This window comes from Salvelinus fontinalis, chromosome 6, assembly GCF_029448725.1.
Source record: "Salvelinus fontinalis isolate EN_2023a chromosome 6, ASM2944872v1, whole genome shotgun sequence".
Lineage (NCBI taxonomy): Eukaryota > Metazoa > Chordata > Actinopteri > Salmoniformes > Salmonidae > Salvelinus > Salvelinus fontinalis.
In genome coordinates this window covers 9,068,864-9,081,249 of record NC_074670.1, presented here as the reverse complement: position 1 = coordinate 9,081,249, position 12,386 = coordinate 9,068,864, and the positions used below count along the sequence as shown (strand labels likewise).

Genomic DNA, 12,386 nt, shown 5'->3' with positions numbered 1-12,386 from the left:
ATAACCCACAGATTTCCTAGGGCATTGAAAGCTAATAGCTATCTTGTCAAAAGCTACCTGTTGGACTCCCCAGAGTGGTGCTTCAGACGCCTGTTCCGACACTTGGCTGGAGAGCCCGTCACAGAGGACCCAGTCTGTCTCTGGGTCTGCCCCTGTACGGAATCATGGTCTGCTGTTCTTGGTACCTTCTGGAAGAATACAGAGAGGAATACAGTGGGATTGCTGTCATGAATTGACTCTTAGGCTTAAGTCCCAAATGGGATCCTATTCCATATTTAGTGCATAACTTTTGTTATGGGCTCTGGTCCAAAGCAGTGCAATATATAGGGAATAGGGTGTCATTTGGTACACAGCCTTAGAAAAACAAATACTATGGAGCAAAGTCTGTCTTTTAAGTTATTTTATTTGTTTGTGTGTGTGTATATACAGCATATATATATACACACTGTATATATACACTGCTCAAAAAAATAAAGGGAACACTTAAACAACACAATGTAACTCCAAGTCAATCACACTTCTGTGAAATCAAACTGTCCACTTAGGAAGCAACACCGATTGACAATAAATTTCACATGCTGTTGTGCAAATGGAATAGACAAAAGGTGGAAATTATAGGCAATTAGCAAGACACCCCCCAAAACAGGAGTGATTCTGCAGGTGGTGACCACAGACCACTTCTCAGTTCCTATGCTTCCTGGCTGATGTTTTGGTCACTTTTGAATGCTGGCGGTGCTCTCACTCTAGTGGTAGCATGAGACGGAGTCTACAACCCACACAAGTGGCTCTGTTGACTAGCTGGTACCTGTTGTTGGGAAGTCACTGGGACCTCTGTCTGCTCCTTCTTACAGTCAGCATCATCTTCATGGGTTTCTGAAGGCAGAGGGAGAAGAATATAACAGGTCGGAACGCCACACACAATTGCTGTCCCAAATGGCACCCTGTACCCTCTATAGTGTACTACCTTTGACCCAGTCCCTGGTCAAAAGTAGTGCCCTATAAAGGGACTAGGGCGCTATTTTGGAGACACATTGTACATGTGATGGTTAACTAAAAAGGAGGGCACTGGGGTGAAATATTACCTGTGGTTTTACAGGCCCCGACACACTGGGATAAAATATGACCTGTGGTTTTACAGGCCCCGACCCACTGGGATGAAATATGACCTGTGGTTTTACAGGCCCCGACCCACTGGGATGAAATATGACCTGTGGTTTTACAGGCCCCGACCCACTGGGATGAAATATGACCTGTGGTTTTACAGGCCCCGACCCACTGGGATGAAATATGACCTGTGGTTTTACAGACCCCGACCCACTGGGATGAAATATGACCTGTGGTTTTACAGGCCCGGACCCACTGGGATGAAATATGACCTGTGGTTTTACAGACCCCGACCCACTGGGATGAAATATGACCTGTGGTTCTACAGGCGCCGACCCACTGGGATGAAATATGACCTGTGGTTCTACAGGCGCCGACCCACTGGGATGAAATATGACCTGTGGTTCTACAGGCCTGGACCCAATGGGATGAAATATGACCTGTGGTTCTACAGGCCTGGACCCAATGGGATGAAATATGACCTGTGGTTCTACAGGCGCCGACCCACTGGGATGAAATATGACCTGTGGTTCTACAGGCCTGGACCCAATGGGATGAAATATGACCTGTGGTTCTACAGGCCTGGACCCAATGGGATGAAATATGACCTGTGGTTCTACAGGCCTGGACCCTCTGAGTTGAATAACATGCTATCTTGTCCATTTCTCCTTCTCTTAGATTTCATGTCTTGCTGCTCTGAGGGGGGCTTGGTTTCTTCCTCATCATCACCACAGCGTCTTAGTTATCATCACCACGGCGTCTTAGTTATCATTGGAGAGGTTGAGAGTAAAGAATCTTAAAAGAATCATAACATCTAAATGATACCACTAATCCATATCACTGCTGTATAATACTAACACACAGTATTAGCTGCATGAGAACAGGCACTGAGAAATGATCATTCATTTTTAAAGGGCCTGCTAATTTTAAACACAACTGTGTCCCAAATGGAACCCTATTCCCTACAATGTGCACTACTTTTGACCAGGGACCATACGGCTCTGGTCAAAAGTAGTGCACTACATAGGGAGCCATTTTTGGAAATACCCACAGTGTGCATGTATCTGGTGGGGTGAGGGAAGGAGAGGACTCAAGTTACCCAGTTTGTCAGAGTCGGACTGATCCTGCAACTCTTCATCCAGCTCTTCTTGACCATCCTCATCGTCAGACTTCCCTCCGTGAGGGTCGTCCCTGACCTTGTTGCTGTTGGCACTGGTACGAGGCGTACTGCTTCCTTTGCTCTTGGCTGCAGCCGAGGCAGCTTTCACCAGGGCTATCCAGTCCTGTTGGAGAAGAGAGACTTGTTTTTCCTCCTCCGCTGTTTTCTATTGTGTTTTGTTGTGCATTGTCCTTGTTGTTTGAAAAGCTCTTTAAATCCAATGTATCCATATTTTGTTATTAAACGTAGTATTAGAGACTGGCGGTTAGATAAATGCATCTATTCTATAGGCTGCTGCTGTAAGTTAGTTAGTGTGCGTCCCAAATTGAACTCTATTACCTATATAGGAAATAAATCAAATGGTATTTGTCACATACATGTGTAAGGCAGACGTTATTGCGGTTCATAGCGAAATGCTTGTGTTTCTAGCTCAAACAGTGCAGTAATATCTAACAAGTAATATCTAAACAAAATACACAATCTAAAGTAAAAGGAATGGAATTAAAAAGAAACATTTGGACGAGCAATGTCAGAGCGGCAAATACTAAGATACAGTAGAAAAGGATAGAATTCAGTATATAGATATGAGATGAGTAATGCAAAATATGTCAACGTTATTAAAGTGACTAGTTCCAATTATTAAAGTGACCAGTGATTCCAAGTCTATGTATATAGGGCAGCAGCCTCTAGTTAGGGTGCCATTTGGGAGTCTGACTTAGTGTGTGGAGAAGTAACAGGCTTATCCGTGACTAAACAGATCATCTAGGTCCAAGACTAGGTCACGACCTTGGTCGGTGAGAAAATAGTAAGCCTCAATAGTAAAGAAATCAATATATTTAGCCGATAGGGACTTGTGTTTGACCTATTAGCTACTACTTTCCAAGTGTACTGCTGCACATTAAAAGTAAAAAATTCTAAAGTAAAATAAATGATTAAGTAGTAATTAAGATTAGACTCTGGTCTCCTTAAGTGTCTGCTGGTTGGAACAAGGGAGATGCCAGCAAGTCTATCCTGCCAAGACTGTGGGAATCAGCCTTCGCATTAAATCCAGCAATTCCCTGTTGCCCTTTACCTTCTGAAAAAGAGGGAGAAGTGAAATAGAAAATTATGGTATCCTACACTGTCTACAACAGACTTTCAGGAATTTTAACTTGCCTTCTATTAAAATCAGTAAATCTAAAAATGCCAGACCCCTAGCGATAACCGCCAGACCCCTAGCGATAACCGCCAGACCCCTAGCGATAACCGCCAGACCCCTAGCGATAACCGCCAGACCCCTAGCGATAACCACCAGACCCCTAGCGATAACGCCAGACTCTTAGCTATAATGCCAGTTTCTTACTAAGCTACATGTTCCTTACTTCTATTGGAGGAATGCTATCCAGGCCATCATTGTAAATAAGAATTTGTTCTTAACTGACTTGCCTTGTTAAGAAAGGTTAAATTGACAAAGAAACATATTTGTTTTTTTAAATATGCTCATGCTGATTCCAGAAGTGATTGTATGATCATGTGACCAGCTCACCTGTCCTTTTGCATCATGGGGCATAGATTTGATATGAATTTTTTTCACACAGCGAATAACTCCATCATAAAACTGCACCGTGTAGATACCTAGAATTTAACAAACACACTTCAGTTGGGACGGACACAATTGCAAGTCATTGTGTTATGTGTATTGGCCATACGGCCTGCTACTGCTTTAGAAATAGTTAGTGATAAATACCCTCTTTGTTTACAGATTCAATCTTTGCAGGATAGTAGCGACAATCTGTCCATCGAGCAAGCACCTCTTCACCATCTCTCAATTCCTGCAAAACAAGTCAAGCAAACCTCCATTACTCTAAATATGTATTTAACAAACACGTGCCATGAGAGACGAAAGTTTGAAATTATACTGAACAAAAATATAAAACGCAACATGTAAAGTGTTGGTTCCATGCTTCATGAGCTGAAATAAAAGATACTTGAAATTTGAGAGTGTGTGTGGGGGGGGGGGGGTTGCTTAGGAGTATTTCTGTCTGTAATAAAGCCCTTTTGTGGGATAAACTAATTCTGATTGGCTGGGCCTGGCTCCCAAGTGGGTAGGCCTTTCTATGAACTGTAACTCCGTAAAATCTTTTTAATTGTTGCATGTTACATGTACATTTTTGTCCAGTATAGATACTGTAGAAGCACTAAATGTTGTCTGATTAAGGATGTAAGGAATTGCTTGTAAGGTTGAAAGTGTAGCTTGAATATTAAAGGCCCAGTGATATAAAAAACGTGATTTCTTGTGTGTTAAATACATTTCCACACTGAGGTTGGAATGATACTTTGAAATTTTGAAAAAGCCATTTTAGTGTAAGAGCTGTTTGAAAAGGCCACCTGAAATTTCAGCCTTTTTTGGTGGGATGGAGTTTTGGCCTGTCTGGTGACATCAACTGGCTGTAAATTAGTTAATTGACCAATAGAAAGTTCCAAACCTCTCTGCCAATAACAGCCAGTTTTAAGTTTCCCCCTCCCCATTCAGACCACTCCCAGACAGTCCTAGCAAAAATTTTACTTGAGAAATTGATCTTTGCTAAGAAGCTTTTAAGATCATTTTAATTGAAAACAATCACAGTAAGGTACTAAATTATTTAATATTTAGATAAAAATGGCTGCATTCGATCTTTAAGTAAAGGGAAAAGTTTCTAACACAAAAAGCTCAAAGATAAATGTTACAAACATATGACAGGAACACAAAGAGCAAAAGCTTGAATGACACAGAATGAGCCCCTTTAGACCACAGAATAGCACTGCAGTATGGAAATGCCTAAACTCTGGTATAACTATGTCAGATTCAGTTATGCCTCAACAAAAATGATCTGATGGTTTTGACCAAAGCTGTGTTATGTGAAGAACCCAAACAGTGAGACAAGGAGTTAATAATTCAGCCAAATCACTGCAACATGAGACACAGGGAATGTATGTATACTTGTCTCGGCTGCGGTAACTCTGTTTGGTCCTCTGTGCTCTCTGTACATCCAGGAAGCTCATCAAGGCGAGATGCTGACATCTCGCTGAGTCTCTCCTGGTAGAAATATTTATAAGATATAAGGCATAAACAATTTGTTATTTATTTTAAAACGATAGTTCACTCAGAATCGATATGTTACTACTATCCATCTATCACTCATCCGATTGACACTCAACCATCTACAACAAAACTCCTCATGAGGCAAACTGTCTCTAGCCCAGAGAAAGCTGTTTTGAGTAATTGGCATGCCATATGAGTTTCATCAAATCCATCCATACATTGCAAGCCACAATACATGGTCTGTTGGAGTCTGTGACACTCCCAATTCATATTTTCTCAATTCCTCACATCATCATATCTTCTCAAATGGAGAAGAAGGTCAGAGGATAGGGACCTTGGACCTTCTCCTCCAATACGGTTGAGAATGCATCAAGGAAATAGGATGCGAGGAATCGTGGAGAGACAAATTGAGAAGTAGTCTGTGGCTGGACAAAAACACCTACAGTCACCTCCCCCTCCTCTTCCTTCAGTCCCTCTTTACGGAGTGTTGGCCTCTCAAGAGGCCGCAGTCGAGTGCTGTCCCAGGCGATCCACTCATCATATCGATGGCTCCAACGATCAAAGTGGACAAGCATCTTTCCCTCATCGAAATCGATGTCCTCAATGCGTGACGAGTACCTAGAAGGTTGTATAAGAAAGAAGACAAGAACAAAATGTCTACTATGTTACATCTGTCATTATGCACATGATTACATAAAGGAACTTAACTGTTCAATACCATTTTTGTAGATAGTCTTGAGCTTCAATTCTAGCACCGACTTCAAAAGTGATCCCCGGACGATTAGGTGTCTTCTTGCTCATCTTCACAACGTCTATGTTTCAAGACTGATGATCTGTCTGTCTGTGGCAGCTGAAAACAAAACAAAGGTAATGGATAGACCATGTTAAGCATCCGTCTTTCTCTTTAATGTAATGTAAACCACACATACGAGACCCTCTGCAAAGATGAACTATCTGTTCAATTGGCACCATATGGGAAGGTGATTAGCTAGCTAGCTACATGGCTTAAGTAACGGAATGAACAATATTGTCTTGTTGAACTAGCTAGCTAGCATGATAGTTTGCTCACATAGATCAGCAGTATTCCAGTTGATTCATAAAGCAAAAACGTTCTTTGAATAGATAGCTGACTAGCTAGCTAACATCCTCTCTACTAAACCAACTGTCTTTCAAACAAGCTGTTCAGACATGCCACTAGCCAAAATAGATTCAGACCCTACGCTTGTTTACAGCTGCATTGGGGTCAGACAGGATTCCTGGCTCAGAGAATGTACCACAATCGAGGGATGAGAAATGCCTAGTACTCAAAATTCTACCCTTATAACAACTGTTATACAGAGAAGATGAATGAACTACTCGTTTTTCCATAAAAGTTCCCTTTTAGTCCTCGTGATAGGTAGCAGAAGCCACAGCAGCAATTCCACAATGGCAGATGTGGCTACTATTAACAGTCAGTCGTTCAACCTTCTCGGTGTAACGTTTGGAATAATGGGACAATTCAGAGTACAATGCATTTCTCATCCCTGGATTGAGGTACGTTTTCGAGCCATATTTTGTGCAGGCTCCGCAGTGTCTTGATCTAAACAAGAAGCCGGTCCGACCCCAGTGCAACTATAAGCAAGTGCAGGGTCGATAATCTATTATGACTAAAATGACACCACCACCATACTGACACAACTGGCACATTCTACTCATTAAAACATCATGGCACAATCATTCATAACAGTACTAGTTAGCTAATTAATCAACTCGTATGTTGAGTTAACTAGCAAACGTCACCACATATTTTCACATTATTCGTTAACTAGCTAGCTAGCTTAATTTACGTACTAGGATAGTTAGCTAGCCTAATTTACTAAACTAGGTAGCTAGCTAGCAGGCTATCGTAGACTAGCTAGCCAGATTATCGCTAGCTAGCTAAAGTCACACAAGCGGTTGGTTGGTTAGCTAGCTAGCATGTCGGTTATTAAAAGTGGCAAAAGTCAAGTGATAAAACAAGCATTATATTAACATTTAATGACCTAACAAATAGAATATTAATTTGCAACAAACCGTTTAGCTAGCTGGCCGTTAGTTGTCTGGTACCTAATGCTACAGTAACTAGTTAACTTTGCAATAAGTTAGCTGGCTAACGTTATATTTTTAACTGGGCTAACTAACGTATTACTAGCTAACTAAACGATGGTGATATGACAAGGGCAAAGAAAGTTAGATGAATATATTAATGAAATCCATGTATTCCACCGATTAAATGGCAAGCGAACTACTATTTGGGTTAGCTATTAGCTTGTCCGACGATAACGCTAACTTAATAGCAGCAAGCTAATTTGCCAAGCTCTGCAGAATAGCTAGCCAAAAACTGTTAGCCAGTTTCTAGCTATCTGATGGCATACATTCTCATGTATTTTGTGAGTGCATTGTCCTCTTTGGAATGAATTGCAAATAGTTTTACCTTTGCGAACACATTTGGTAAATGATAGTTATTGTTATAAACTCATATCAGTCTTCTTCCCATTCTTCTGCTCAGATATTTACCCTAAATAAAATAGAGGGCGTTCCAACGTAACAACGTAAGCATACACCATAATCACATGACCTACATTGAAGTACAACATGTCTGCATTGTAAACAGTACTGCAAATATGTCTCTAGAATACAAGACTATCACATAATATTCTGCAATCAACGTTAGCCAGCGTAAGGTCAACACAGGTAAGAGAGAGAGACGTTGACAACTATCTGACATTGCCTGACAGAGACAACGTTGAAGTAAGAGGTCAGATTGAAATAAGGGGGAAACTTTTCCACTGTCTCCTGTTTTCAATGTTAGGATTTTGATAAATCCAAGGAGGTATTTTTGTCAGACACAGGGCAGCAATCTTTACTTGTTTTAAAGTGTTCTCTTCTCTCGTTTGACTAACAATCTTTGTACCCTTTTCTTGTGCAAAACCAAGAAAATGATGATGATGATGATGATGAAGAAGAAGATGCGGACTGCTGCACGATTCAGGTCTCAGTTGTGGAGACTGAAGATGCCTAGCCTCTGTCACAGAAGCTTTGCTGCCATCTCCACTTACAAAGCTGTCATTTTTGACATGTATGGAGTTCTCATTCCGTCACCTGTCAAATTGGCAACAGGTATGTCATATAGGCCACACAATGTGCCCCACAATGTACCACACAAGCCTTGTATAACCCAACATCAAAAATAGGCCATTACGGTAGGCCTACTTATTTCCATTCAACTCCTAATGGAGGAAAGGGCCTAAATACATAGGGGCGGCAGGGAGCCTAGTGGTTAGAGCATTGGACTAGTGACCGAAAGGTTGCAAGATCGAATCCCTAAGCTGACAAGGTACAAATCTGTCGTTCTGCCCCTGAACAAGGCAGTTAACCCACTGTTCCCCGGTAGGCCGTCATTGAAAATAAGAATTTGTTCTTAACTGACTTGCCTAGTTAAATAAAGGTTAAATAACAATAAACATAGAAGTCAATATAGTGCAACATAATATCCTTGGTCTCTTTTTGTCTCTAGTGTTTGAACGACAGAACGGTGTTCCTCTGGGCACGCTGGGCAAGGCCATCAGGACAGGTGGGGAGGTGAACGCGTGGAAGAGGTTCATGCGTGGAGAGATTGGGGCTGAGGAGTTTGTGGAGGCCTTCAGCAGGCAGTGCAGTGAGATAGTGAGCTTATGTCTACTACATCACGACTAGCCATGTCTCTCTGTACCTACAGCCTGTACCCTATGGGCCCTGGTTAAAAGTAGTGCACTAAACTAGGGAATAGGGTGCCATTTGGGATTTTACCCACATCTTCATTCATTATCCCCCTCTGCTGCTCCACCCTCAGGCAGGATGTCCTGTTCCCATTGGCTCATTCTTGTCTGATCTGACCAGTGGGCCAATGACCAGGCCTCTACCCTTCATGATGGAGGCCATTTTGTGTGCTCGCTCCAGGGGCCTGAAGACTGCTGTCCTCAGCAACAACTTCCTCCAGCTGAACGGTGACCCCTTCCTGCCTCTGGACCACTCTCTCTTCGATGTGGTGACTAAGCATTTTATGTTTACATCATCTATGTCCCAAATTGCACCCTATTCCCTATATAGTGCACTACTTTTGTTCAGAGCCCTATGGGAGCCCTATAAGCCCTGGTTAAAAGTAGTACGCTACATAGGAATAGGGTGTCATTTGGGAGACAGCAGACATTATGTAGTAATGATAGTAAAAGTAGCACATAGTAGCTGTGTAACAGTTAGTAGACAATTCTATGTCAAATTTCTGTGTTTGAGTGCAGAAATGGCATTATGAATACAATGCAGACTTCCTCTCTCTCTCTCTCTCTCTCTCTCCCTCTGTCCCCATCTTGCCTCTCACCATCCCTCTTTCACCTCTCTCATTACTCCTCTCTCTCTCTCCCCCCATCTCTGGTTGTAGATAGTTGAGTCGTGTAGGGAGGGCCTCAGTAAGCCAGACCCTAGTATCTACCACCTGTGCCTGAACAGACTGGGTGTCTCTGCCCATGAGGCTGTGTTTCTGGATGACCTGGAGTTAAACGTTAAGGCAGCTGCCCAGCTAGGGATACATGCTATCAAGGTGAGTGAGCCCCATCTCTGCATTCATAACTCCCCCATACCACTCTATCTTGGAGATCTTGTGGTGTACTGTGCAAGTGACTGCAACCTAGTGAATGATCTCGCTGTTTCATTGAGCAGTGTTTCAAGTTCTTCCCCAAGCTTCGTTGTAGTCACCAAACACTAGGGAACATAACCCACAGACTCTGTGACCGAGCCACTGGTGAGTGATAGATATTGTTCTCCAGGTAGGGGACCTTGCAGTGTCAGTGAAGGAGCTGGAAGGGGTGCTGGGGATCCCCCTGTCAGGGTTTGTTCCTGGGCCTGGCTCTGCCCCTTGGGACACAAAGCTCCCTATGGACCAACTCACACAGTACCTGAGGAAGACTCTCCATCTGTCTGACAAAGGTACATCTATCCATTTCATTAAAGAAAAGAAAACCTTGCATACTACTCTTGCCAGTATAACTGTAGTTTAAAAGATTACGTATCGGCCTCTTGGCCTTTGTCAGAGCTTCATCAGAACATATATCCATGTCAAAACTTCTGTCTAGAAATGGATAGAATTGATATTACCTCAGTGTTGTCAGTACAAAGTCCCATAGCCTCTAAAGCCATTGGGGGAAGGGAGGACCAGGACATGTATGTTGATCTATGATGTCTGTTTAGAAAGCTCTCCTATATGATGGTTGCGTCCCAAACGGCACCCTATTCCTAAAAAGGACCCTTGTCAAAAGAAGTAGGAATAAGAAGCCATTCAGGACACACCCTGTGTCTCTATTTACTGTTGTTGATGCTGTCTGTCTCTATATCTGAAACAGACCCTGTTGCTGTCCAACAACTCAGCCCCAGTCAGTCAAACGCCTTATATCACTTGACCACTGGAGGGCGCCATCTCCTCCTGAGGAAACAGCAGAAGACCTCCCGTGCCATGGATACAGAGTACAGGTTGGGTTCCTCCAACTCACCACCTACCAAGCTGTGGGAATTAGATGGGTGTGAGATGGAAGTGATCAGCATCTGGATTGGACATCCGTCTCTTCTATATAGATCACTGTGTCTGTGTCCCAAACGGCCCCATGTTCCCTATATAGTGCACCCTATGGGCCCTGGTCAACAGCAGTGCACTATAGGGAATAGAATGTCATTTGTGACACCATGTGTATTATTAAACTTTTAGTTCAGTTCCAGTTGAAAGAACGTTTCTTCATACATCGCTCTATTCTCTGTACTCCACAGGTTGTTGAAATCTCTCAGTGGATCAGGCATCCCTGTTCCAGAGATCATTGATCTGTGTGAGGACACAAGGTGAGAACGCACACTGCCTGACAGACACACAGAAACATACATAGACTCATGCACGTTACATAGTTCTAGATTCGTTTTTTTTCTTTCTCTGTCCTCTTCCTGTATGTGGTTGTGTTGTCCAGTGTCCTGGGTGCTCCCTTCCTCTTGATGGAGGTCTGTCTAGGTAGGATGTTCAGTGACCCCTCCCTGCCAGGCCTGACCCCTGGGGACAGGAGGGCCTTGTACCAAGCCATGCAACACACACTCTGCCAGATCCACTGTCTAGATACTAGAGCAGTCGGCCTGGAGGACTACGACGAGCCAGGTAATTCATTTATTTAGCAAAGATTGTTTTGTGTCATTCTCTATCTCTCTCTCTCTCTCTCTCTATTTCCTATCTCTCTCCTTCTCTCTCTTTCCTTCACTCTCTCCATCTTCTCTCTCCCTCTCCTTCTTTCTCCTCTGTAGTGGATTACATGAGGCTTCAGGTACAGTGGTGGACTCAGCAGTACAGGGACAGTGAGACTCTGCCCATCCCAGCCATGGAGAGACTCATACAGTGGCTTCCTCTGCACCTCCCCAAACACCAGAGAACTACGCTGATCCATGGAAGCTTCAGGTATAACACACACACAGCATGTACACATTTACATAATCAGCAGTAATATTTGTATTTGAAAAGTCCTGATTAGGTGTGCATCCCACATGGCACCCTATTCCCCATATAGTGTACTAATCCCATTGATCTGGTAAAAAGTAGTGCACTATGAAGGGAAAAGGGTGCCATTTTGAACACAGCCGTGGTGAAATGAATCCAACCCAAAACCCCCTCTGGTCCATAGACTGGAGAACCTTGTGTTCCACCCAGAGAAGCCAGAGGTGGTTGCGGTGATGGACTGGGGCCGTTCCAGACTGGGTGACCCTCTAACAGACCTGACCTTCAGCTGTATGGCTCACTACCTGCCCCAGGACAACCCTCTACTGACAGGTACCGTTATACCACCTAACCGTACTACTGCACCCTAACAGGCCCACAGATATAAAACTCAAATGGCACCCTATTCCCATGCGCCTTGGTCAAAAGTAGTGCACTATATAGGGTGCCATTTGGGATATAGCCTAGAAGTAGTATGCATTTACACTGAACCAAAATATAAACGCAACAGGTAAAGTGTTGGTCCCATGTTTCATGAGCTTGAAATA

General features: G+C 43.2%; 2 protein-coding genes across 14 annotated transcripts in view; one reads left to right on the top strand and one right to left on the bottom strand.

Moving 5' to 3' along the window:
• LOC129856955 (PHD finger protein 20-like protein 1) overlaps positions 1-7,880 on the bottom strand; it is a 35,501-nt gene extending 27,621 nt beyond the window's left edge. For 4 of the 10 annotated variants that reach the window (XM_055924749.1, XM_055924751.1, XM_055924754.1 and 1 more), the window contains exons 1-9: positions 7,777-7,880; positions 6,043-6,174; positions 5,768-5,942; positions 5,223-5,318; positions 3,990-4,074; positions 3,789-3,877; positions 2,204-2,387; positions 806-873; positions 58-188 (exon numbers count right to left, since the gene is read on the bottom strand). In XM_055924749.1, the coding sequence (XP_055780724.1) occupies positions 58-188; positions 806-873; positions 2,204-2,387; positions 3,789-3,877; positions 3,990-4,074; positions 5,223-5,318; positions 5,768-5,942; positions 6,043-6,125 (911 nt within the window). In that variant the 5' untranslated portion in view covers positions 6,126-6,174; positions 7,777-7,880. Of the gene's footprint in view, positions 1-57; positions 189-805; positions 874-2,203; positions 2,388-3,788; positions 3,878-3,989; positions 4,075-5,222; positions 5,319-5,767; positions 5,943-6,042; positions 6,175-7,376; positions 7,622-7,776 lie in introns of those variants that run through there. The other 6 variants (XM_055924752.1, XM_055924759.1, XM_055924756.1 and 3 more) reach the window with 5 other exon arrangements.
• A 48-nt stretch (positions 7,881-7,928) lies between these two features.
• LOC129856957 (acyl-CoA dehydrogenase family member 10-like) overlaps positions 7,929-12,386 on the top strand; it is a 10,471-nt gene continuing 6,013 nt past the window's right edge. For 2 of the 4 annotated variants that reach the window (XM_055924761.1, XM_055924764.1), the window contains exons 1-11: positions 7,930-8,036; positions 8,279-8,462; positions 8,860-9,008; positions 9,175-9,369; positions 9,760-9,918; positions 10,145-10,304; positions 10,718-10,844; positions 11,136-11,204; positions 11,327-11,508; positions 11,652-11,802; positions 12,026-12,171. In XM_055924761.1, coding sequence (XP_055780736.1) covers positions 8,282-8,462; positions 8,860-9,008; positions 9,175-9,369; positions 9,760-9,918; positions 10,145-10,304; positions 10,718-10,844; positions 11,136-11,204; positions 11,327-11,508; positions 11,652-11,802; positions 12,026-12,171 — 1,519 coding nt within the window. In that variant the 5' untranslated portion in view covers positions 7,930-8,036; positions 8,279-8,281. Of the gene's footprint in view, positions 8,094-8,278; positions 8,463-8,859; positions 9,009-9,174; positions 9,370-9,759; positions 9,919-10,144; positions 10,305-10,717; positions 10,845-11,135; positions 11,205-11,326; positions 11,509-11,651; positions 11,803-12,025; positions 12,172-12,386 lie in introns of all 4 variants that reach the window. The other 2 variants (XM_055924762.1, XM_055924765.1) reach the window with 2 other exon arrangements.